The sequence below is a fragment of the Dipodomys spectabilis genome, unplaced genomic scaffold (assembly GCF_019054845.1).
Source record: "Dipodomys spectabilis isolate Male_0828 unplaced genomic scaffold, ASM1905484v1 ptg000083l, whole genome shotgun sequence".
Classification (NCBI taxonomy): domain Eukaryota; kingdom Metazoa; phylum Chordata; class Mammalia; order Rodentia; family Heteromyidae; genus Dipodomys; species Dipodomys spectabilis.
This window is the reverse complement of record NW_024870760.1, coordinates 3,275,884-3,303,235: the sequence shown is the minus strand read 5'-3', so window position 1 is coordinate 3,303,235 and position 27,352 is coordinate 3,275,884. Positions and strand designations below refer to the sequence as shown.

Sequence of the window (27,352 nt, the reverse complement as noted above, 5' to 3'; positions counted from 1 at the left end):
GAAGAGCTTTGGGGCAGCTGCCAAGACCAGGTGACCGAGTGCGCTGAAGCTGTGTGGTGCAGGTCCTGCGACAAGATGGGGCGCGGACGGAAGTGATCAGGCAATGGGGCGGACAGCCCAAAATCTGGTCCTCCCGGCGCCGTTTGAAAACAGTTGGCGCCGCCGCCGCCGCGGCAACCTTGGTTCTCTCCGGACGCAGACCTGACGCTGCGCTGCGCTCCTCGGTTGCTGCGCGCGGTCGGCCGCTGAGCCTGTCCTCCACTGAGGCTCCGCGGCTGTACCTCGGCGACCCCCTGTGTTAGAGCGTCGGAGGCGGGGAGCTGCCTGGAGGCTCTGGCCGCCAACATGTCACTGCCTCCGGAGAAAGCCTCGGAACTGAAGCAGCTCATCCAGCAGCAGCTGAGCAAGGTGAGAGCAGGCGGGACCGGGACCCCGGAGAGGGCTTGTGGGTGAGGCCAGAGCCGTTTTGTAGCCTCAGCAGAAGAACAAGCAGAGAGAGTTCTAGAAATAGCGAGTCATGGAACGGTCTGGTTGTTGGACGGTTGTAAACACGGAGCGATTGGCGGGCGAGTTCTCCGGGTCGCATCGCGTGTGAGATGCCCTGGGAGCGGATTTGTCGACTGGTTACTGTAAGGGGGACCCCGGAGCGCCCTCCCATCCGCGGTTCTTTAAGAAGGCAAGGAGAGGAGACTAGAAAATGAAGATGAACGAACCTGGTTACCATTTTCCGAGCTCAAGAACTCTGGGGGCGCTCAGCTGAGCGCCCGGAGTTGAAGTAACAAAGCCTTTGGTTATGGGGCGCCCGTGCTCGAATCCTCTCCACAGCCCACCTTTCCCATCTGGAGGGGAGGCATCAGATTCATAAGGTAGCGCAGGGTTGTACGTCTATTAAGGTGAGAGCGGAAACTCTTTCATCTGCAAACTCCGCCAGGTAGGTGTACTCTGAATAATTTCTTCTTAGCCGATTTTGTTGTCATCGAGTGTTATTTGTGAATAAAGGGTAAGCAAGGTAGTAGGTAACCGTTAGAGATGATTCTTGGAATTTTACTTAGGAGTGTTATCGTGTAAAAGCTTACCTTTGAGTGGAGGGAAGAAGTGTAAACAAACGCAGTCATGATACCCAGTAGACACTATGTGGAAAATGAACTATGCAACTTGTGGGCCAAGGACAAGAGGGAAAAAACGGAGGGAAAATGAAGGAAAGGAGTGACATTGTCCAAAAGCAAGTGTACACATTGCCTGATTTATGAAAGGTAACCCCTCTGTACAACCCCTTAATAATAACAATAAAGTTATATTTAAAAAATTAAAAAAGCTTATCTTGTTCTCTATAACAACTGGAGGTTTTCTGCTAGCTCTAGAAGCCTAAAAAGTGGATGGTATTTAATTGCTTTGTAATGTTGTAAACTATACTGTGAGTCCTCTTCAGATGGATGTCCATGGCAGAATAAGGGAAATTCTTGCGGAAACAATACGTGAAGAATTGGCACCTGACCAACAACATTTATCAACAGAAGATCTGATCAAAGCCCTTAGACGGCGAGGAATCATTGATGATGTGATGAAAGAACTTAATTTTGTTCCTGTGAGTAATGTAGGGGAAAAGTAGAAATGAATATGCACTTGGAACTGTTTATAGGGTCTTTACTTGGGGTCTGTCCTTTCTGTAAAACCACTTTGTTCATTCTGTCTAATAATATCCTTATTTCAAGTTGAAGTTAGCTCTACGCTGGAGTAAGACAAATAGTATATATATATCAATATGATTGAAGTTTTATGCCTAATTCCTGTCTTCAGTGGTTTTTCTTAATCTCTAAGTCTGAAACTTAAACACATTTTAGTCAGTTTACTATTTAACAAAGTTGTTTTTCACTAAGATTATTCTATAACTTTTTAAGTTAAACTTATGTTTAAAACAATTATTTTAAAATAAAAGTATACAATTGTTAAAAAAATTATGTAAGAGCCCTCATATCTTCATACAAATAGGTCAGTAGTTAGCTTCTCAGTGTACAGTTATAGGTGCTATTTTGAAAATGAGGTAATAATGAAAAACTGTGACCTCAATACTATAAAAATAGGGTGGACTTCATAATATACCAAGGAATTATTGTAATATGGCTTTATTTATTTACTTATTTGTTTAGGGGTTTTTGAGGTTTACAGAAACCATTTGTGGACCTAATATCAGCCTCTACTGGATTAATGCCACCTTATTAAAATAAGTTCATGGTTTTTTGTTGAAATTTGCTAAGGTTTTTAGAATTTGTTTTTAGCATTCTGTGGGTGACAAGGTTGATAGACAATTTAATTTCTTAGTAATTCAACTTTCAGGAGTGACCAGTTATAGCTTTTATGCAGGTATTTAAATTATTTTAATTAGACTAGTGAAAATAAGGGGCTTCTTGTTTATATATATATATATTTGAGATAGTCTTCCATAGTAACCCTGGTTGGCTTAGAACTTGCAATATATACCCTCAAATTTTTGATCCTTATGCCTCTGTCTTCCGGAGGACATGGGGCTTTTTGTGGGTCAGTGCTTAGTTCCATTATTAGCATTTTCTTAACTATAATTTTTGTTTTCTAATTAAAAAAAAAATCTTTCTAGGACAGTGTTGATCAAGAACTTCCTTCCTCTCCGAAACATGCTGTTGGTTTTGATAAACAATCAACATTTAAAAAAAGTATGTATATGCTTTTACATGAATTTAGTTGTGATTAGTGATGGTATATTACTGTGCTATAGTATTATTAATGGGAAATATTTCAATTTTTATTTCCAAAATAAAATACATTTTTGTCCCTAGTTAGCTTTTTGCAGTACTAGGGATTAAAACTCAGGTCCTTGTGTTTGCTTGGTATGTGTTCTAGCACTTGAGTTCAGGTCCTTAGTTTCTGTTTTATATAAAATACATCTCAAGATTTTATTTATTTATTTTTTTATTTTTTTGGGTCTGCTCGTGGGGCTTGAACTCTGGGCCTGGGCACTGTCCCTCAGCTCTTCAGCTCAAGGCTAGCGCTCTACCACTTGAGCCACAGCACCACTTCTGGCTTTTTTTTCTTTTTGCTTATGTGGTGCTGAGGAATCGAACCCAGGGCCTCAGGCATGCAAGGCAAGCTTTCTACCACTGATCCACCTTCCCAGCCCCTCAAGATTTTATATATAGCACAGAGCATGCAAAAACCAGTAGACTGGTTTCTTATATCTTAATTCATTTTACAGAAATTTTTTTTGCTTTTTTTTTGTTTTTTTATTGTAAAAATAGTATACAGAGAGGTTACAGTTACATGAATAAGGTAATAAGTACATTTTCGTGGTTTTTTTTTTTTTTTTTTGGGTCCGGTCATGGAGCCTGAACTCTGGGCCTGGGCGCTGTCCCTCAGCTCTTCAGCTCAAGGCTAGCGGCTAGCACTCTACCACTTGAGCCACAGCGCCACTTCCGTTTTTTTTTTTCTTATGTGGTGCTGAGGAATCGAACCCAGGGCCTCGAGCATGCAAGGCAAGTGCTCTACCACTGAGCCACCTTCCCAGCCCAATAAGTACATTTTCTATGGAGCATTGTAACCCCCTTTGTCTTTCCCCTACCATCCCTTCCCTCTCCAGTGTTTTGCTTTTTTAATGGTAGAATAATTGACAAATATGCTTGCTAAGTTGGTTTATGAAAGTGAAGTTACATAAAACATATATAAACAGAAAGTGAAAGGTACAGCTGCGTGGGGTGGCCCAGGCCTGTACTCCCAGAACTTGGGAGACAGTGGTAGAAGGATCTCAAGTTTGAGGTCAGTCTGCCCTATGTAGAAAATGTCAGACTAGGGAATACACCAGCCTAGGCAAGATACTTAAAGCACAAAAAAAAATAAAACTAAACAAAAAGCAAAAGATCTGGGCTCTGAATTCATTGTTGAAAATAGCTAGAATATAAACTCAAAAGAATACCATTATGTACATTTCCTTCCCAGAAAGCAAATAATCTGGCTATATAATATAGTAAAATTGTTATTCTCTCTTTAATCTTTGGTTGTCAAGTTGTTTCCTTATGTTTTGATCACATTCATTAAATTGTTTGGCAGTCTCCTCATATTTATTGCTACACTTTACAGCTAATATTGATCCAACACGGAGGTATCTTTACCTTCAGGTTTTGGGTGGAAAAGCTTTCTTGGAACATCTACAAGAACCTGAGCCTTTACCAGGACAAGTTTGTTCAACTTTTACCTTATGTTTACATTATCGGAATCAACGTTTTCGTTCTAAACCTGTTCCATGTGCCTGTGAACCAGATTTTCATGATGGCTTTTTACTTGAAGTACACAGGGAAAGCTTAGGTGAGCATTAATAGTCATTTAATTGAGCAGATCTTTATTAAGTATTGTAGAACAACGGTGCCAACTTTTGCTATTAGAGGAGATTTTTAGTGGATAAATCTCTTCTTTTTTCCTCTTGCTGATTTTGATTTGACTTCTCCTCATCTTTCTTTTATTCTGTTTGCAAATTTTCCCTAAATATTAAGCAGTTGCAGCGTTATAGTGGAGAATGACAATAACAAAGTTCTATTTTATGCCTTTTAGTTGTCAACCTAGAAAACTTTATAATCATGAAGTAAGCACAGTTACCAATTATGCCTTTGTAATTTGGGGTTTTAAAATAGATTTCCTCTATAAAAATATTAATGGGATAATTTGCTGGATTTAAGGCGGTAGACCTTTCAGTTTTGTGTCAGTAATACAGTGTAGATAATAAACTTCTGGAGGCTAGAGAATAAAGGTAGTTTGAAGATTAAAGTTGACATTTGATGGTTTTGTGTTGTAGCATACAAGTAGTTTTAAAGCAGTAGTGGGGAATATCTGGCCCATGAGCTGCATGAGACCCACAAACATTTGGTACGTGACAGGGTTAGGGTTAGCCAGACACTTGTCGTAGGCTGTTCTCAGTCATCTTCCTGAATTGATAATTTTGTATGGCTGGCGAATGCTATAAATATCCAAATGACCTTTGGTAGGAAAAGGTTCCCTACCTTAGTGACTTCTTATGGATTAGAAAGCATTGATTATGCTCTAATTAGGTAATTCATATTTGTTCTACTCACCGAAAGTTAGTGGTGAGCTGGGTGCCAGTGGCTCATGCCTGTAATCCTAGCTACTCAGGAGGCTGAGATCTGAGGATCATGGTTCAAAGTCAGTCTAGACAGGAAAGTCCATGAGACTCTTATCTTCAATTAACCACCAGAAAACCAGAAGTGGTACTGTGGCTTAAGTGGTAGAGCGCTTGCCTTGAGCTGAAGAGCTCAGGGACAGCACCCAGACCCAGAATTGAAGCCATATGACTGAAGAAAAAAAAAAAAAGTGGTGAAAATAGGACTCTACTTTTATTTCCAGGCTCTGGCATGGTTTTTGAGACATTACCAAATTATTCTCTGGTTTTCTATAAGCCTTCTATTTAGTATACTTTTTAAGAAAATTACTGTTTTATGTTCCCTGAGTAAATAAATAACGTGGTATATTTCTTTTTTGGTTTACGTTGCTAGGTGATGGAACTAGAATGGCTGATTCAACAACAATGTTATCAATAAGTGATCCAATTCATATGGTATTAATCAAAACAGATATATTTGGTGAGACCACTTTAATAGCATCTTATTTTCTGGAATGGCGATCTGTTTTGGGCTCAGAAAATGGAGTAACCAGTCTGACTGTGGAACTTATGGGTGTAGGTATGATGATTTGTGTTAACTTTTTGTAAGCAGTTTGTAAATGCATTTTATATCTTCAGAGCAGCTTTATAGGCCAGGAGAGAAACCTGTAAAACAGAATTTTATTAGGATTACAATAGTAACCTTAGGGAATATATTAAGAAATAAACAATATAATACTTTAGAGTTAGTCTGGCCTTTTACCTTAAGGGGAAAATTTTTTTTCAGTAAAATTATTGCAGAAAAATTGAGGTTCAAACTTTTTTTTTGCTTATATATTGGAATAAGTCTGACTATAAAGAAAAATAATGTTCTTACATCTACTAAAATAGCTTACTCTCTAGCACACATAGTACAGTGGTTCTTTTTGGGGGGGGGGTGGAAGGAGGATAGAGGTATTATGGTTCTGTCTTTTTAGTCTTGAACTTTTTTTTGGGGGGGGTGCTGGTCCTAGGCTTGAACTTGGGACCTGGGCACTGTCTCTGAGCTTTTTTACCTCAATGCTAGTGCTATACCACTTGAGCCATAGTTCTACTTTTTTTGGTGATTAATTGGAGATGAGTCTTATGGATTTTCCTACCTGGACTGGCTCTGAACCTTGATCCTTAGATCTCAGCCTCCTGAGTATCTAGGATTATGGGCCACTGGTGTCTGGCTTTAGCTTGACAAACTTTGTTTTTGTTTTTGGCTTGTCATGGGGCTTGAATTCAGGGCCTGGGCACTGTCTCTGAGCCTCTTTGGCTGAAGGCTAGTGCTCTTCCACTTGAGCCACAGCACCACTTCACTTCAGGCTTTTTTCTGTTTATGTGGTATAAGGAATTGAACTCCAGGGCTTCATGCATGCTAGGCAATCACTCTACCACTGAGCCATATTCCCAGCCTTGACAAGCTTTTCCAGTCTGGCATCCTGCCTCAGCCCCCTCAGAGCTGGGATAACAGGTTTGCATCATCATGCCCAGCTCCGACTAGTGCTTCTTAAAGTAGGGAGTAGGTCTTCTAGCCTTTTTCAGTGCAGTGAGACCTGGAAGAGATGACATCATACTCAATATCGGTATGACTAAGTAGTAAAGGGTAAAAATGATGAATTTATCATTATTTCTTTGGAATCTTACATACTGCTTTCTATGTAATATATTTCTGCTAAAATGAAGAAAACAAAACCCACCTTTTTTTGTTGTTGTTGTGGTTGTTTGTTTTTGTCAGTCGGGAGGTCTGAATTCTGGGCTTGGATGCTGTCCTCATTTCTTCAGCTCAAGGCTAGCTCCCTACCACTTGAGCCACAGCGCCACTTCCAGCATTTTCTGCTTATGTGGTGCTGGGGAATCGAACCCAGGGCCTCATGCATGCAAGGCAAGCACTCTACCACTGAGCCATCCTCCCAGCACCCCACTTGTGTTTTATGTATAACATATAATGGAATTACTTTGTTATTGAAAATTATTCCTAGAATGAAACATGGCTGTGGACAGCCTATCCTTAATAATTTGAATTTTAAATCTGACTCAGAATACTGAAGATTATTCCTAGTGTGAAACAAGGCTATAGACAGCCTAGCCTTAATAAAAATTTGAATTTAAAGTCAGACTCAGAATAAAATGAAAACTAGAGGAAAAATGTTTGCTTTATATAGTTGTATTTAAAAAATAATCCTAGTTATATGCCTTCAAAAATAGGCCTATGGTTATAATTATAGTTATAATGTGGAAACCAGCATACACTGATTTGCTGAAGAAATTGTAAACTAGTTCTAATGTGAAGTATATTTTCCTTTTTCTTTTTAAAAATTTTCATTACTGGTTTTGGGATCTGGGTACTTTTCTGAACCCTTTTGCTCAAGGTTACCACTTGAGCCACAGCTCCATTTCTGGCTTTTAGATGGTTGATGGGAGATAAGAGTCCCATGGACTTTTCCTACCCAGGCTGGCTTCGAACTGTGATCCTCAGATCTCAGCCTTCTGAGTAGCTAGGGTTTACAGGCAAGAGCTACCAGCACCCTGCTGGTTTCTAATTATTTTTTATGCCATTCCTGGGGCTTGAACTCAGAGCCTGGGCACTGTCCCTGGACTTTTTTGCTCAAGGCTAGTGTTTTACCACTTGAGCCACAACTCTACTCTGGCTGTGTGTGTGTGTGTGTGTGTGTGTGTGTGTGTGTGTGTGTGTGTGTGTGTGAGAGAGAGAGAGAGAGTGAGAGTGAGAGTGAGAGTGTAAGTGTGATTAATTGGAGATGAGTTTCATAGAGTTTTCTGCCTGGGCCAGCTTTGAATCATCATCCTCAGATCTCAGCCTTCTAAGTAGGATTACAGATGTGAGTCACTGGCACATGACTTTTTTAATTCTGTTAAGTCTAGGGCTGGGAAGGTGGCTCAGTGGTAGAGCGCTTGCCTTGCATGCATGAGGCCCTGGGTTCGATTCCTCAGCACCACATAAGCAAAAAGAAAAAAGCCGGAAGTGGCACTGTGGCTTAAGTGGTAGAGTGCTAGCCTTGAGCTGAAGAGCTGAGGGACAATGCCCAGGCCCAGAGTTCAGGCCCCACGACCAGACCCAAAAAAAAAAAAAAATTCTGTTAAGTCTAAGCATGAATGAAAAATCTGTACTCAAGTGATATAGTAAGAAGAAAGAGTAAGTAGGTTTACTGTATATGACCAAGTATAGTTTCTGCTTTTTTCATGGAGGTACAATGAGTGAGTTATTAGCAGGTGTTTTGGATTTGTATTTAATGTAAGTCTGGTTGATACTGTGTATTTAATGAAGAAAAATTCACAAATTATTAAATCAGAGTGTAAAAAATGTGATTAGGTTACTAAGAAAATATGTCTCTTACTAGTAGATAAATGGTCTTGTAAATGAAAAATGAACTGATTTCTTTGTGTGTGTGTATGTGTATATGTGTATGTGCGCACACACGCGCCAGTCCTGGAACTTGAACTCAGGACTGGTGTACTGTCTGTGGGCTTTTTTTTTTTTATTTTTTGCGTCCGGTCATGGGGCCTGAACTCTGGGCCTGGGCGCTGTCCCTCAGATCTTCAGCTCAAGGCCAGCGCTCTACCACTTGAGCCACAGCGCCACTTCCAGCTTTTTTTCTTTTTGCTTATGTAGTGCTGAGGAATCGAACCCAGGGCCTCAGGCATGCAAGGCAAGTGCTCTACCACTAAGCCACCTTCCCAGCCCCTCTCTGGGCTTTTTTGTGCAAGGCTAATAATGCTCTACAGTTTCACTTCTGGCTTATTGGTGGTTAATTGGAAATAAAAGTCTCATGGACTTTCTTGTTGTGGCTGCCTTGAACCTTGATCCTCAGATCTCAGCCTCTTGAGTAAAGATGATTACAGGCACAAGCCACCAGTGCCTGGGGAATTGGTTATTTTTAACATGCATATTAAAGTTAATATTAAGTACTCTATTTAAATAGGAAAGCATGACAGTCCTAAAATTGTTAAGACTTTAGTTGAGTAAATACATGCAGTATTTTCCAGGGGCTCGTGGTTTATGCTTATAATGATAGCTACTCAATAGACAGATCTGCGGATCATGGTTCAAATCTAGCCCAGGCAAGAAAGTCTGTGAGACTCTCATCTCCAATTAACACTGCCCACCCCACCCCACTCTACCCCACCCCACTCCCCCAAAAATCTGGAAGTAGTATAGTGCAGCCTAGAGTGAAAAAACTAAGGATAGCATCTGGGACCTTAGATTAAACCCCAGTACGGACACATAACCACACACCAAAAGTACATTTGATTTCTGAATATAAGTATTAACATATACGTATTTATGTTTGCAGGCACAGAATCAAAAGTTTCTGTGGGAATTTTAAATATAAAACTTGAAATGTACCCAGCACTCAATCAAACATTATCCCAAGAAGTAGTGAATACACAGGTAAATAGTTTTCTTCTTTATGCATGTTTTTTTGTAGTATTTATTGATCCTATAAAATACTTTTTATTCAGAAAATCATAATTTGTTACTGAAAGTCACCATCCCAGAAGACCACATGGACACAGTCACATATAGGAAAAGGAGTTTTATTGTCAGCAAGGCTGACAAGGCCACCTCCCTCAATGAGAGGGAGAATAGCACTCATCCTTTGTTTAAGGTCAAATTTATAGTCAGGGGGCTTGGGGCAGGAAGTATGGGAAATCTGTGTATATGCCTGTCAGCTGAATGCTAATGATGGCACATAGCTGGGATGGGGTTTTCTGATTATAACAGTTACAATTAGGCAAGCATTTCTCTGATGGAGCTGGGGACTGGGGTAAAACAGGGCTCTGGGAAGTGAAGTGGGAGAAACAGCTAGGGCTGAAGGCCACCTGCAGTTAGGCCTGGACAGATCAACTGGTTTTGTGGGAGGGGTCAGGACCTGAGATGGAGGGCATGATAACAGTTACTTTTTAGATTAGTACTCAAAGGTTAACAAAAGGGATGAGAAAAATAATGATGGTATTGTTCCTATAGGGAAATCAGTAGTGTAGTTTGGGGAATGCAGAACCAGGTCAGAATTGCAAAGCAAGGACTTGAATAGCTTCTACTCAGTGGTAGAATGCTTGCTTACCATGTGCCTTGCCCTGGCTTTGATCCCTAGCATTGCCAACAACAAAAAAAGGAGATGGGGAAGAGAACCATCCTGATGAAACTCTTAAAAAGTATATACATTTATGTATGTAAAATTTAACATTTTGAAGTATTTTCTCATGCTTCTGCTATGATATAGATAGGGAGATAGATAGATAGATATTCCTGGTGGACTCAACAAACAATAGCAAGTAGTAGAAAGTTCTCTGTGGAAAATAACAGGGTAATGTGTGGCAGAGGGATTTGTGGGGGGCAGGGGGACATTTAGTATCAAGTGATTAAAGTAGGTAAAAATCTGCATGGCAAGAAGCATAGTAGTCTAAACAGTGCTGAGCTTATCAAATTTAAAGCCCAATGAGGTGTAGAGCATAATGGAAATGATTGAAGTGTTTTAAACAAGGAAATGATCATACATGTGTGTTTGTCTATCTGTCTGTCTGTAATGGGGCTCGATTTCTGGGCCTGGGTGCTGTCCCTTAGCTCTTCAGCTCAAGGTTAGTGCTCTATTCTACAGCTTGAGCCACAGTGACACTTGTGGCTTTTTCTGTTTATGTGGTGTTGAGGTGTTGAACCTAGAGCCTCAGGCATGCAAGGCAAACACTCTACCACTGAGCTACCTTCCCAGCCCCTCCTGAGCTTCTTTTACTTAAGGCTATCACTCTGCCACTTGAGCTGTGGCTGTACCTCAGCTTTTTTTTTTTTTTTTTGGTCGGTCATGGGGCTTGAACTCTGACTGGGCACACTGTCCCTGAGCTCTTGAGTTCAAGGTGAGTGCTCTACCACTTCAGCCATAGCACCACTTCTGGTTTTCTGCTGGTTAATTGGAAATAAGAATCTCATGGACTTTGCTGCCAGGGTTTGAACTGTGATCCTCAGATCTCAATCTCCTGAGAAGCTAGGATTACAGGTGTGAGCAACCATTACCCGGCAGCATGTGTGTGTGTGTGTGTGTGTGTGTGTGTGTGTGTGTGTGTGTGTGTATTTGTGCATGTGTATTTGTGCGTGTGTATTTGTGCGTGTGTGTGTGTCATGGGGCTTGAACTCTGGGCCTGGGCACTGTCTCTCAGCACTTCAGCTCAAGGTGAGAGCTCTACCACTTGAGCCAGAACGTCACTTCCGCTTTTCTGAGTGGTTATTGGAGAAAAGAGTCTCACGGACTTTCCTGCCTGGGCTGGCTTTGAACTCTGATCCTCAGATCTCAGCCTCCTGAGTAGCTAGTATTACAGGTGTGAGCCACCAGTGCCCAGCTCCCGGCAGCTTTTTTTTTTTTTTTGAGTAGTTTATTGGAGATGAGTCTCATGGACTTTTTCCTGCATGGACTGGCTTCAAACTGTGATTCTTACTCAGGTCTCAAGGTCCTGAGTAGCTAGGATTACAGGCCTGAGCCACTGGTACCTGGCTTACTTTGACTGTCATGGAAAGACTGAATGAGGTACTGGGGTAACTAGAAATAGGAAAGTGTTGAGGCTCTTACAAATAAGAAATGATGTAGGTGCAGACAAGGATGGTGGTATAATTGTTATATACATGTAGTTAAAGAGATTGAAAGGAAATTAAGAAATATGTGTTCTTTTAATTTCAAGCTTGCCTTAGAACGTCAAAAAACTGCAGAGAAAGAACGATTATTTCTCGTGTATGCTAAACAGTGGTGGAGAGAATATTTGCAAATTCGACCCTCACACAACTCACGACTGGTTAAGATTTTTGCACAGGTTGGTAAATTACATTCAACAGTTTAATGCCTATATTTGAGATTTAGTGTTGCATACGTAAATATTTAATTCTACATTTGTAGAAATATGAGTTTGTTTCTATGAGTTTGATTCTTATAATTATTTCATTGAGTAGGTGAGTAGCGTAATACAATGTTTGTTTTACTTTTCATACCAGCTACTGGGCTTTTAAGCCTTTTCTTAAATGTATTTCATTTAAGTAGATAAAATTTGGGCCTAGGAAGTTGGCTCAGTAGTAGAGTGCTTGCCTTGCATGCATGAGGACCTGGGTTTAATTCCTTGGTACTACATAAACAGAGAAAGCCAGAAGTGGCACTGTAGCTCAAGTGGTAGAGCACTAACCTTGAGCTGAAGAGCTGAGGGACAGCACCCAGGCCCAGAGTTCAAGCTCCACAACCAACAACAACAAAAATGGATAGAATTTGTTTTACTAGACTATACCCTGGCCTTATAGTTACAACCAAATAATTAACTAGTTGGACATGTTGTGATTTATTTGTAAATTCAGCTCTTGTGTGCTAAACAAGGGCTCTGGACATATTTTTGTTATAGAGTTAAGCAAAAACAATATTAATTGTAATAATTCTGTAGAACCAAGATTTCTAAGCCAGTGGTGACCAGAAGTATTTAATTGGAGAATTTAAACTACAGATGCTTTTTTACTTATGATGGAGTTACATCAATTAAATACTGGAAGTTGAAAGTACATCTAAACTGCCATGCATCATAGCTTAGCCACACATTTTATTGTAGAGGATTAGTTGTTTACCCTTGTAATCATATGGTGACTAGAAGCTGTGGCTTCCCAGCATTGGGAGATAGTATCATACATTGTATTTCTGCGATTCTGGAGAACAGAATCCAAATTTTTTTTTTTTTTTCTCAGTCGTGGGGCCTGAACTCTGGGCCTGGGCGCTGTCCCTCAGCTCTTCAGCTCAAGGGCTAGTGCTCTACCGCTAGAGCCACAGCGCCACTTTCAGCTTTTTCTGCTTATGTGGTGGTGAGGAATCGAACCCAGGGCCTCATGCATGCAAGGCAAGCACTCTACCACTGAGCCACCTTCCCAGCCCCCTCCAAAATTTTTATTAATTTAAATTTTATTATAAAGGTGATTTACAGTTTTTAAGTCAGATAATCAGTATGTTTCTTCTTTTTCTTTCTTTCTTTTTTTTTTTTTTTGTCGGTTATGGGACTTGAACTCTGGGCCTGGGCACTGTCCCTGCACTCTTCAGCTCAAGGTGAGCGCTTTACCGCTTGAGCCACAGCGCCACTTGTGTTTTTCTAGTGGTTTATTGGAGATAAGAGTCTCACGGACTTTCCTGCCCAGGCTGGCTTTGAACTGTGATCCTCAGATCTCAGCCTCCTGAGTAGCTAGGATTACAGGAATGAGCCACTGGCACCCGGCAGTATATTTCTTTTTGAACAGTGCAACCCCTCCATTTTCTCCCACTTTTTCCCATCTCATCTCCCCTCCCTCCAAGTTGTAAAATTCATTTAGTGTCACTGTTGAGTGGGTTCAACCTTTGTCCCACTATTTCTGTGATTCCTCTTCCCTTCTCCAAATCAGATAAACATATATACAAGACAAAGGGTACAGAAATAAAAAGTAGTGACAACAGGGAATAGACCAAAGGAAAAAAAGAAAGAAAGAAAGAAATAACTGCAAACAGTACAATAAAAAAAAAACCTTGTTTCCATTTTTCGGAGTTCATTTCGATAAGCCTCATTTTATATGGTCATATGCACATAGCTACTGAGCCATTGTGATCCTCTCCTAAGAATATCCTCCTATGTTCTCACTGCGATGCTTAAAGTGCAGTTTAATTATGTCCAAGTATAATTATTTGTCTTTTACTATCCATTGGATTAACTTGTAGATTTACAGACATATTGTAGTTATCACAAATGAGGGAAACCATACAGCCCGTGTTTCTTTGGGTCTGGCTTACTTTGCTTACTATAATTTTTTCCAAGTCTCTTCATTTCCTTACAAATGGGGCGAGGTTATTCTTTCTGATGGAAGCATAGAATTCAGTTGTGTATATATACCACATTTTCTTGATCCATTCATCTACTAAGGGGCATCTGGGTTGATTCTGTATCTTACCTATGGTAAATAATGCTTCAGTGAACATGGTTGTGCTGGTGGCTTTAATGTAGGCTAATTTGTAGTCATTTGGTTAAATGCCCAGGAGTGGGATTGCTTGGTCCTAGGGAAGCTCTATATTTAGTCTTTTGAGGAATGTCCATACTGCTTTCCAGAATGATTGAACAAGTTCACTTTCCCACCAACAGTATAGTAGCATTCCCATTGGCCACATACCCTCTAGCATCTGTTATTATTTTTGTTTTGTTTTGTTTTGCTTTTTGTTAGTTTTGCGGTCTGAACTCTGGGCTTAGGCGTTGTCCCTGAGCTCTTCAGCTCAAGGCTAGTAGTGCTCTACCACTTGAGCCACAGCACCACTTCTGGCTTTTTCTGCTTATGTGGTGCTGAGGAATCGAACCCGGGCCTCATGCGTGCAAGGCAAGCGCTCTACCACTGAGCCACCTTCCCAGCCCCTATTAGTTTTCTTGATAATGGCCACTCTAACTGGGGTTATGTGGAATCTCAATGTTGTTTTGAGTTGCATTTCTTTTATGGCCAGAGATTTCTTCAGGTGTCTATTTGCCCCAGAATCCAAAATTTAAAGTAAAGCTGGGTGCTGGTGGCTCATGCCTGTAATCCTAGCTATTCAGGAGGCTGAGATCGCAGTTCAAAGACGGGCAGGAACGTCCGTGAAACTTATCTCCAATAAACCACTAGAAAACCGGAAGTGGCGCTCTGGCTCAAGCAGTAGAGTGCTCACACCTTCAGCTGAAGAGCGCAGGGATAGCACCCAAGCCCAGAGTTCAAGCCCCATAACCGACAAAAAAAAAAAATTTAAAGTATAATTTGTACTGAATGTGCATATAGCTGTAAATTCTTTTTTTTTGGGGGGGGGGGTGGTCATGGGGCCTGAACTCTGGGCCTGGGCGCTGTCCTCAGCTCTTCAGCTCAAGGCTAGTGCTCTACCACTTGAGCCACAGCACCGCTTCCGGCTTTTTTTTCTTTTTGCTTATGTGGTGCTGAGGAATCGAACCCAGGGCCTCATGCATGCAAGGCAAACACTCTACCACTAGGCCACCTTTCCAGCCCCTATAGCTGTAAATTCTGAAGAATGATTATCTGCCTATCTATCTATCTATATGTTTATATATATATATATATATCACCCCATATAGATTCTTCTATATATAATGGTATATTATTTTGATTTATGCTTCTCAGATACTGTATGTTCATCTAGCTTTACCATATATTCCTGATCCTATCCTATACTAAGGATACACTAAGAATGGTTTAGTTTCTGCATGGGGAAGATTGGTAGTTAGTTGGCTAATAGTATAGGAAGGGGAAAATGACTTTGTAAGATCAAACAGCATGTCACAGCTACTTCTGTTTGTATAGTTAGAATAATATGTAATTTCTGAGTTGATTTCCTTCCTGTGTTTGACTAGCTGTGAAATTAAGGAACAACTGTTAAGACAGTCAATCTAATCATAAAAACTAAAGTAAAACTAGGAACCTATTAACATAGTCTGAAAAGGGCATTTCCAGTGTTCAGGCCCCACTTTTCAGTAGAACTTTCTCCAGTAATAGAAATGTTCTGTGTTGTGTTTTCTGATGTGGTACCTTCCAGTTGTGTTGAGAACTCACAATGTAACTGAAACAATTTTAATTTAATTTAATTTAATTTTTTTTTGTCAGTCGTGGGGCCTGAACTCTGGGCCTGGGTGCTGTCCCTCAGCTCTTCAGCTCAAGGCTAGCGCTCTCACTTGAGCCACAGTGCCACTTCCGGCTTTTTCTGCTTATGTGGTGCTGAGGAATCAAACCCAGGGCCTCATGCATGCAAAGCAAGTGCTCTACCACTGAGCCACCTTCAGAGCCCGAATTTTACTTAATTTTAATTTATTAAAATTTAGAAAAGTTTTGGTGTTAAACTGCACAGTAGCATAGTTATAGATAATGATAATGTTTTCCTGTCTTTTTCCAGGATGAGAATGGGATAAATAGACCAGTGTGTTCCTATGTCAAACCACTTCGAGCTGGACGACTTCTGGATACCCCAAGGCAAGCAGCAAGATTTGTTAATGTCCTTGGTTATGAACGCGCTCCTGTTATTGGAGGAGGAGGTAAACAGGAGCAGTGGTGCACTCTGCTGGCCTTTCTCTGTAGAAACAAGGTACCATACACACATAATTACAGCAGTACAACATAGCTATTTGGAAATGATAGTATACTTATGAAAGAATTACTTTAGGAAAAATGTACATGTACATGCTGTCAGCTGGAACAAGTCAAGTTTTTGTTTTGTTTGTGCTGGTCCTAGAGCTTGAACTTGGGGCCTGGTTGCCATCCTTGAGTTGAGGCTAGTGCTCTACCACTTGAGCCATGGATCTACTTCTAGACTTTTTAGTAGTTTAGTTCAGTGGAGAGAAGTCTCACAGATTTTCCTGCCCAAGCTGGCTTTGAATCATGATCCTCACATCTCAGCCTCCTGAGCAGCGAAGATTACAAGTGTGAGCCACCAGTGCCTGGCTTAAATTTTTTTTTAATGCCATGTTTTTTGTTTTTTTGTTTTTTTTTGGGTCCGGTCATGGGGCCTGAACTCTGGGCCTCGGCGCTGTCCCTCAGCTCTTCAGCTCAAGGCTAGCACTCACCACTTGAGCCACAGCACCACTTCTGGCTTTTTTCTTTTTTGCTTATGTGGTGCGGAGGAATCGAACCCAGGGCCTCATGCATGCAAGGCAAGCGCTCTACCACTGAGCCACCTTCCCAGCCCCAATTACCATTTTTAAATAACATATATCAGTATATAAAGGGAACGACTTAAGAGCCAGGTGCAGTACCCTAAGCCTATAATCCTACTTAGGTGGCAGATTGGGGAATCATAGTTCAAGGCCAACCAAGGCAAAATAGAGGTTAGTGAGACTCCATCTGAACTCATACCTGGGCATGGTGGCACACCAGCAATATTAGGAAGCATAAGTGGGATTTCAACCTTGGCTAACCTAGGCATAAAGTGAGACCCTACCTCAAAAATAGAAGCTGGGGGAATGGCTCAAGAGGTAGAATGTCTGCCTTGTAAGCATGAGGCTATATCTTCAACTTCCTGTACCACTTCTTGCCCTTGCCCCCATAAAGAATCAGCATCTTTAAATTGCTCTTGTAGTTTCTTCCTTAATGTGATTAAGAAATTTAAGTTATAGAGCTGTGTGTAGTGACAAAATCCTGTAATCACAGCATTCTGGAGATGGAAGGTAGAGATTGACAAGTTTGAGCTCAGCCTGGGCTATATAGGAAGACCCTGTGCCCCAAAAAATTGAAAAAGGAACCAGGTATAGAGTGAATAGGAGATGAGAACAAGGGTCCAATTGTATAATTCATGTGTTAGCATTTTCTCAGGTCCTACTTGTGTGTGTGAGTGTGATAGTCCTGGAGCTTGAACTCAGGGCCTGGGTGCCGTGCTGTCCCTTTTTTGTCCAAGGATAGCAAGCACTCTACCTACCACTTGAGCCACAGCTGCACTTCTGACTTTTTGGTAGTAAATTTGGTAGTCTCATGGACTTCTTGCTGGGGCTGGCTTCTAACTGTGACACTCAGATCTCAGCCTCCTGAGTAGAGGATTACAGGCATGAGTCACTGGTCTGGCTATGATAGGATCTTGCTTTTTTGCCTTGTGCTGGTGTTAACTGATTTTTTTCTGATACATGCTTTCTACGGAGCTGGTATTAACAGGAATAAGCCATTTCAGCTGGCTCATAATTTTTTTTTAATTGTATATAACTGTATCAAAGGGAATTTGGAAAAAAAGAGAAGCATGTGCATCTATCTATCTATCTATATATATTACCCTAATGGAAAGCATTATGATAACTTTGCTTTTTTCCCTCCATTTTCATATATACCTATTTCCTTAAAATTACATATATACACTATAACTCACTGAAGTTTTCATTTTTTTTTTTATCTGAATGATAGGTTGGCTTGCCCATTCATGTCCTTTCTTCATCTATTAAAGCCTCTTAGTTTTCCTTCCATGAAGACTGAGTTCTTTGTAAACTTCTGGGTCTAAATGCCTCCTATATACTGTTAGGACCATCAGATTTATGAGCACTAACTTTGAAAAGTAATTAGTGTATCTTTTTCTTGCATTGTTTCAGCTTAACATAGGACTAATGTGAAAACATTTATTAGTAAATTTTCATTGTAATTTTGTACTTAATGAAATAATATGAATACTTAATTTTATTTTAAATGCTTAAATTCATTTTGTAGGGAGATTGTGAAGATCATGCTAATCTTCTGTGTAGTCTTCTTCTTGGATACGGATTAGAAGCCTTTGTCTGTGTTGGGACCAAGGCAAAAGGGGTACCGCATGCATGGGTTATGACTTGTGGAACTGATGGAACCATCACTTTTTGGGAGAGTTTAACAGGACACAGGTTAGTCAACTAACTTCATAGGGATACTAAAGCATAAATATTTATTTTTATAGGACTGGGTACAAAGCCCAGGTCTTGTGCATGCTAAGTTTGACACTACCTTTGAGAGGTACATTCCCAGTCATGATGTTTTTCTTTCTTTTTGTGCTGATACTGGTGTTTGAACTTAAGAGCCTGGCCTTTTTTCAGAGTAGCCTCTTGAGTAGCTAGGATTATAGATATGAGGCTTTAGCACCTGGCACAGCCCTAAGTATTTTAAATTAGAGAAATTTCATTTATAACAATGCTATTCAAAGGTACATCTTATACTTTAGTTATTAGAAGTTTTTTCTTGAAACTATGAAAACTATTTCACTTATAGCAGCTAAGTAATGAAATCTAAGGAAAAATATGGTACTCCTAAAATATTCTTTACCACATAATTTTGATAGAAATATGTCACATTGACTTTTAGTTTTATGTAATTGGTAAACTTTTTTCTTGATCATCATCCCTAAGTTAGCACATAAGTTTGGATTATACATTAGGGAGTTTTTGTTTTATGTGCTGATCCTGGGGCTTGAACTCTGGACCCTCTGAGCTTTTTTGCTGCCTTGGGCTGGCTTCAAACCTCGATCCTCAGATCTCAGCCTCCTAAGTAGCTAGGATTATGGGCATGAGCCTGTATGTACCTGGCATAGAGTCGTCTTTGGAAACTTTGATTGGGTAACAATTTCATGGTGGTAATCCCACTAAATATTTATTTCAGTATTTAGTTTGTCATATTTTTGAAGTGAGCCTCCTCTCTCCTGGAGTTGCTTCTTTTTCTTTGTTTCTGCCATATCACTGTCTTATAATTTTAAATTATTCGTCTATATTCTTTCTCAGTTTTTCTCTAAGCGTTAAGAGTTCTAAAGATAACAGCACTGGGCACTCTTTTCTTCCTGGCTGATGATCATTTTGATTAGTTATGCTTACTGTATAGCTATTTTAGTTATATATTCTAAGGTTAATTTTTTTTATCTTGACAGTGGGCATAGAATAGTCTGTTGTTCATGGAATAAAATTGGTTTCTATAAATATACCATGTAGTTAGCCTAGGGAAAAACAGGTATTAAACTTTATGGCCTTAATTGTTTGGATAACTTTTTTTTCTTCCACAGGATCCTGTCTTTGTAGTTTTTGAATTGTAACTAGGGGAATTATTGTTTGATTTTTTTTTTTTTTTTTTTTTTTTTAGGTACATCCACAAACCTACCAATCCCGATGAACCTCCACCTGCTGAACAGCCCAAACCATTGTACCCATATAGAACCATTGGTTGTGTTTTCAACCATCAGATGTTCCTGGGAAATTGCCAACCCTCAGATGCAGTAGAAACCTGCGTGTTTGATTTGAATGATGAATCTAAGTGGAAACCCATGAGCGAAGAAGCAATTAAGTCTGTGTGTGCTCCAGGAGCTACCACATCCCTTCCTCCTTTCCCACCCCTGTGTGCATCCACAATTGATGCATCAGTAACAAGTAATGAAATAGAAATGCAGCTGAGGCTCCTGGTGTCAGAACACAGGAAAGTAAGTAACTAATATTGAAATAGTTGATTTGTAAGCTTATCTGTTTTTTTCCTTTTTTTTTTTTCCTGTTAGTATGTATGATAGTGCTAGTCATTATCCTAACCAAAAAAGGCAAATACAGTCCCTACCTTTCTTTTTCTCTTTTCATTCCTGATATTTTCATTTTCTATTTGTTAAGGTGTGTTGATTGAAATTAGACTTGGTATTGCAGTTGAAAATGTGGCATTAATTGATATACTATCAACTCATTCCATACTATTTTCTCCCTTAATGCATCCTGGAGTTCTATTGGTCTTCGTAACTGCTTCTTACATGATGAGGACACTTCATTGAATTATTTCTAATGACTTCTGATTAAAACAGTGTGTGCTGTTTAAATAAATTTTAACAGCACATCTTTATGAAGTGTTCTCTTGCTTTCTTAGCTTCTCTTTTATATAAAATGTTCTAGGTCAGGTAAATAATAGGCTATTCAAAGATATAATGATAAAAGCATGTTAGCTCACTGGCAAAAAATGTTTCAAACATAGTTACATGAGAATTACATTAGAAGATTTTCAGTATGAACGACTATTGAAATATTTAACACATGGGAGATTTATGTTCTGATCTTATTTTTCATAAATGTCTTTGATATTCTACTAATTAGCCAAAAATATAGGGGTTCAGACAAATTTTGTCTCCATCACCTCCTCTGTTCTTTTTCTTTTTTTTTGGTTGGTTGTGGGGCTTGAACTCTGGGCCTGGGCGCTGTCCCTGAGCTCTTCTGCTCAAGACAAATGCTCTGCCATTTGAGCCACAGTGCCACTTCCAGTTTTCTGGTGGTTAACTGGAGATAAGAGTCTCATGGACTTTCCTGCCCAGGCTGGCTTTGAACCATGATACTCAGATATCTCAGCCTCCTGAGTAGCTAGGATTACAGGCGTGAGCCACTGGCATCCAGCTTTCTATTCTTTTTCTTATATTAGTTATATAGGGGTGGAAGGATTTCATTCATTGTATTTCCATGTTTGGGCTGTATTCCAGGCTTATCCTCTGCTTCACTCTCTGCTCTCCCTCCCTGCACAAAAGTATCTTCAACAGGTTGTCATAGTTAGAATTAATCTGTTTGCTTGTTTGTTTGTATTGGGTGTGAGGCTTGAATTCCAGATTTCTGGTGGTTAAATTGGAAATGAGAGTCTTACATGGGCTTTCCTGTCCTCAGTCCTTAAATCTCAGCCTCCTGAGTAGCTAGGATTACAGATGTGAGCCGCTGGTGCCCAGCCATTTAATCTGTTGTGATGGCATTCAACTTAAACTCCTTCATTCTCTCTGTCAGACTTACCCTCTCCTGATATCCAACCCCTGCACTAACAAAAACAAGTCTATTTCACTTTTACCAGGCCCCCATCCCCCTTACAGTCCCTGCTTTTATAAAGCTTGCAGTTTTAAAAATGATGAGAGATCAATTCTAAGACTCAAAAATTGCTGGATCCACTACTTTTTATATAATTATTGCTTCCTTCTAGAAATGAGAAATGTTGGACTTACATCAGACTTTTGTGGAATATCACTATTAGTATTCCTCTTTATGAAGTGGCTTATTCAGATAATTGCTCCATTAAAATATTGAATTAAGCTATACCCTTTGGTTTGTGTCTGTAATTCTAGCTACTTGGGAGGCTAAGAACAGAAAGATTTTGGTTTAAGGGCAGCTTAGGCAGAATAATTCAAGAAACACCCATTTCAACTATTGAGAACAGTATGTGCTTCATAAGAGGCTAAGATTGGGAGGATTACAATTCCAGGCCAGCCAATGAGACTCCATATCAAGGGATAAAGTTGGGCATAGTGGTATGCACCTGTCATCAACTACTATAGGACCTAAATGTGTCTAGGCATGTGTCTGGGCAAGAAGTGCCTTATCTCAAAAATAACTGGCACAAAAATTATTTATGGCTGAGCGGTAGAGCACCTGCTTAGCAAGTTTGATGCCCTGAGTTTACATCTCATTACTGCCTCCCAATAAAACCTGGATTTTTTTTCACTTCCCCCCCCCCCCCCAGGCTTGTTTCTATTTTTATTGTCTCATTGTATGTAAAATGGTACTCAGTTCTGGCTTTAATTTGCATTTTTGTATTATTAATTAAAATCAAATCTCTTGTCTATGAATCACATAGATTTTTAAAAATTTTTATTTTATTGTAAAGATGCTGTAAAGAGGGGTTACAGTTACATGAGTAAAGCAACGAGTACGTTTCTTGTTGAGCATTGATTTCTCTTCTCTTATTGTTTTCCCACTATCCCTTCCCTCTCCTCCCCTGCCTCACTCTCCCCACCCCCTCCCACGTAGATTATTTTATTTTATTTTTTTTGTCGGTCATGAGGCCTGAACTCTGGGCCTGGGTGCTGTCCCTCAGCTCTTCAGCTCAAGGCTAGCGCTCTACCATTTGAGCCACAGCGCCACTTCTGGCTTTTTCTGCTTATGTGGTGTTGAGGAATCAAACCCATGCATGGGAGGGTCCTCATGCATGGGAGGTAAGCACTCTACCGCTGAGCCACCTTTCCAGCTCCGTAGATTATTTTTGTAAAAGACCTTGCGAAAGATTTTTTTTTAAAGGGTCATTTAAGATGAAGATATTAGCCAAGTGTACATATTTCTCACACTTAACTTCTCAGGAGGCTGAGGTCTGAGGGTCATGGCTAGAAACTAGCCCAACTCACTATTCAAAGCCAGCCCCAACAGAAAAGTCCCTCTGAAATTATCTGCAATTCATAACCAGAAACAAAGTGGAGTTGTGACTCAAAGTGGTAGAGTACTACCCTTGAGCAAAAGAGCTCAAGAACAGCACCAAGGCCCTCAGTTCAAGCCCCATAACTAACTGTTCCCCTCTCCTCTGCAAAAAAAAAAAACAAAAAAAAATCTCCTTGGGCTGAGGATGTAGTTATATGGCAAAATACTTGCATAGAATGCTTGAAGTTAGATCCTGGGTACCACAAAATAAACAAGCAAATAAACCCAAACTTTAATGTTCAGCAAAAGAAACCATGAAGAGACTGAAGCCTTTGAGTGGGAAAAGTTATCTGCAATATATTAAACCAACAAAAGACCAAATTTAAAATTCTTATAAAAGATTTATGCCTCATTCATTTTTGGTGTTTATTAAATTCTACTTCTTAGGGAAGCTCTCTCTTCCATTTTTCTTTTTTTGTTTTTTATTGTAAAGATATTGTACAGAGGGGTTACAATTACAATTACAATTATCAAGCATTGTTTCCTCCTCCTTTGTTTTTCCCCTACCATCCTTTCCCTCCCCACCTCCCCAAATCCTCCCCCCCCCAAATTGTAAAGTTCATTTTCAACATAGCGTCTTGTATATCTCATTGTTACAATGGGTCTACCTGTATCCTTATTTTGTTATTTCCCTTCCCCTCCCCAAATTAGAAAAATGTATACAAGATTCAGGGCACTGACATCAAATACAGTGAAAACAGGAGTTATAATGTGGAGGAAGAACATACAAGAGAAGCAAAAAAAAATAGTACATTTTAAATACGTTAAAAACAATAGCAAGAGAGAAAAAAACTACTTGTGTCCCTATCTTGGGGTTCATTTCACTTAACATCATCTTATCTGGTCATATGTATATAGCTTTTGATCTTTTCTGCTTGTCCTAGACTTATACTTATTGCAAATAAGGGAAACCATGGGACCTATGTTTCATTTCCATTTTTCTTAACCCATAAATGTCGATGTGATTCATTAAATATGTTCTCTAACTTTACCTTTAATATATTCCTTACTTGGAATTCCTGGAACATTTGAAAGAGTATTTTGTAGTTATGTTTTCAGCAGTGGAGCTGGCAAGAGGATCTTACTGATTATACTTCTGGACATGAAAGCCCTTCATTTAAAAATAATTTATTGACATCTATTAAAGAACAATTAACCAGGCATATGATGTGCTTTTGTAATCCTAGCATGTGGGAGCAGGGCTATAGAATTAGATCACACACACTCACACACACACACACACACGCGCACGCACGCACATACACACTTCTATTAAAAAAATAAGGCTCACATCTATAATCATAGCTACTTGGGAGACAGAAATCAGGAGGATCACAGTTCAAAGCCAGCCCAGGCAAAAAGCTTTCTACACCTCCTCAACCAATAGTTGGTTGTGGAGTATGCATCTGTTGTTTCTACTTGGAACATATAAATAGGGAGATCACAGTCCAGACTGGTCCTGGGCATAACACACAAGAGACTATTCAAAAAATAACTAAAGCAAAAAGGGCTTTGGGCTTGACAAGTACTAGAGTACCTGCTTAGTAACTCTACTACCACAAAACCCTTCATCCCCCAAAAAAGAGAAAACATTTTTTAAATAGATTTTTTAAATGTTAATATGTTTCACTTTTCCTTTTGTTATAGGATCTTGGCCTTACTACTGTTTGGGAAGACCAACTTTCCTACCTTTTATCTCCAGCTTTGGCTTCTTATGAATTTGAGCGTACAACAAGTATATCTGCAGGCAATGAAGAATTCCAAGATGCCATAAGGAGGGCTGTGCCTGATGGTCACACATTTAAAGGGTTTCCGATACATTTTGTGTATAGAAATGCAAGGCGTGCATTTGCCACTTGTCTCCGGTAAGGTGTCATTTATGGATTCATAATGTTTTTGGCTTAGGAATCTTAGAACTCAGTCTAGTAGAATCCTGGGAGCTTCAGCCATGACTTACGCTCTATTACAGATTTTGATTCATTGGGTCTGAAAGATAGACCTGGATAGTCTGGGATAATTTTCCCAGTGACTTTCCAGTGAGTATAGGCTACTCGGTTGAAAAGCTCTGATCTTCTCTAGTATACTTACTTTCTTTTCTTTCCTCCTTCCCTCCTTCCCTCCTTCCCTCCTTTCCTCCCTCTCTTCCTCCCTTCTTTCTCTCTTTCTTTCTCTTTCTTTCTTTTTTTCTTTCTTTCTTTCTTTCTCTTTCCTTCCTTCTTTCTTTCCTTCTTTCCTTCTTTCCTTCTTTCTTTCTTTCTTTCTTTCTTTCTTTCTTTCTTTCTTTCTTTCTTTCTTGTGAGGCTTGAATTCTGGGCATAGGTGCTGTCCCTGAGCTCTTCAGTTCAAGGCAAGCACTCTACCACTTGAGCCACAATGCCACTTCTGTTTTTCAGGTGGTTAATTGGATAAGAGACTTTACTGCCCCGGCTGGCTTTGAACTGTGATCCTCAGATCTCAGGTTCCTGAGTAGCTAAGATTACAGGCGTGAGCCACCAGCACCTAGCTGTGAGCCACTGGCACCTGGCATTTCTTTTTTTTCCTTTTTTTTTTTTCCACTGAGTACTCTACCACTTAAGCCACAGCTTTTTTAGTGGTTAGAGATTAGAGTTTCATGAACTTTCCTGCCTAGGCTGGCTTTGAACCACCATCTTCAAAGCTCAGCCTCCTGAATAGCAAGAATTTCAGATGTGAGCCACTAGCATCTGGGTGCTGTAGTGTAATTTCCTAAATTTACACATTATTAGAAAATAGTATGAGTAGCTCAACTAAAACTTCAGAACCATTTTGATAATGTTTTAAAATATTTAATACTTAGTTTTTTTTAACGTGGTTGTGCAGGTACTGGGGCTTTAACTCAGGGCCATAGTGCTTTCACTGACAGCTGGCGTACTGCTACTTAGAGCCATGCATCTAGTTCTGAAGTTCTTAAATACTTAAATATTGACTTAAGTAGAAAAAGATTAAATCTATGGTTACTTAAAAGTAATTTGGGGCCAGGCACCAGTGGCTCACGCCTGTAATCCTAGCTACTCAGGAGGCTGAGATCTGAAGATCACGGTTCAAAGCCAGCCCAGGCAGGAAAATCCATGACACTCTTACTTCTAATTAACCACCAGAAAACCAGAAATGGTACCGTGGCTTAAGCGGTAGAGCGCTAGTCTTGAGCCAAAGAGCTGAGGGACAGCGCCCAGGCCCAGAGTTCAAGTACCATGACCAAAAATAAATACACACACACACATAAAATTCTTTTTTTGGTAGTGCGGAGGTTTGAATAACAGGCCCTCATGCTTGTTAGGCAGATGTTGCCATGGGATCAGTGCCCATATCCCTTTTTACTTTGGTGATTTTTCAAAGAGTTTTGCCTTTGCCTAGGCAGCCTAAATAGTGATCCTCTTATTTGTACTTTGTGTGGTACTGCATGCTACCACATCCAGCTTTTCATTAAGTTGAGATGGAGGGTCTTGCAAACTTTTTGTCCACACTGGCCTCAAACCATGATCCTCCCAATTTCTGCCTCCTAAGTAGTTAGTAGGTGTCAGCCACAGGAATGAGCTCTAAAATTTTTTTTAATTAAAAAAATGTTACAGTCATTCTTAGTTGAATACATTTTCTTTATTTAGGTCTCCTTTTTGTGAAGAAATAATTTGTTGCCGTGGAGACCAGGTGCGACTGGCAGTTCGTGTTCGAGTATTTACTTACCCTGAATCTGCATGTGCTGTTTGGATCATGTTTGCTTGTAAATATCGCTCTGTATTATAAGGTTGACATTTCAATTAGAACTGTATCTGTCTCTTATTTAAATTTTTACACATGGTACATTATTAGCTGTTTGAATGTTTCTTATTTTAAAACCACTATCTTATTTGGATGTCATATTTCATTTTTGTATAGAGCTGATTGATAATGCTTTAAAAATCATGATGTATTTACAAAGTAAGGATAAAAAGCTTGTACAAATCTTTATTGTGTTTAGTATGAATTAAATAGATATTTTATTTTAATAAATGGTATTTTATTTTCAGGTACTCAATAGTTTATGAACAAAAATATACTTAGTTTTCTTTATGCTAATAAGTAATCAAGGAGGTATTTCTGTAAGGGTTTGGGTCATAGTCAAATCAATGATTATTTTTCTTAGATAAATGAGAATATATTAAACAATTTAGGAGAAACTAGCTTTACAATACCATTACATAAGTGAAAACACATTTTGCTTAATTATGATAATGCAAGAAAAGCATAAATATTAGTAACAAAGCACCTGAAAGTACACAAATCATTTATATAAATATTTATAAGACTGAATTGGGTAGGTACTTCAGAAAATACTGCTGTAATATGTTGTGGGTTTTTCTGTAGTTAATTTGTCTTTTGTTGCTGAATCTCTCTGGTCAAAAAGATTCATTCTAGTCTCTCTGGCTTCCTTCTGAAACCATATTTTTTCTTTTTCACTGTGATAAAAACACTGATGTACACCAGGTGCCAATGGCTCATGCCTGTAATCTT

General features: G+C 39.6%; 1 protein-coding gene across 2 annotated transcripts; it reads left to right on the top strand.

Moving 5' to 3' along the window:
* The first annotated feature begins 207 nt into the window (after window positions 1–207).
* On the top strand, window positions 208–27,352 carry Cep76 (centrosomal protein 76). 2 transcript variants are annotated; one of them, XM_042683680.1, is made up of 12 exons: window positions 208–408; window positions 1,430–1,585; window positions 2,612–2,687; window positions 4,105–4,329; window positions 5,529–5,714; window positions 9,472–9,569; window positions 11,846–11,974; window positions 16,069–16,257; window positions 18,354–18,520; window positions 19,740–20,073; window positions 24,494–24,711; window positions 26,467–27,352. In XM_042683680.1, the coding sequence occupies exons 1-12, from the start codon at window positions 346–348 to the stop codon at window positions 26,603–26,605; spliced, it is 1,980 nt and encodes a 659-aa protein (XP_042539614.1). In that variant the 5' UTR covers window positions 208–345; the 3' UTR covers window positions 26,606–27,352. The 2 variants fall into 2 exon arrangements, with proteins under 2 accessions (XP_042539614.1, XP_042539615.1); XM_042683681.1 differs by lacking the exon at window positions 208–408 and having other exon boundaries at window positions 1,497–1,585; window positions 4,143–4,329.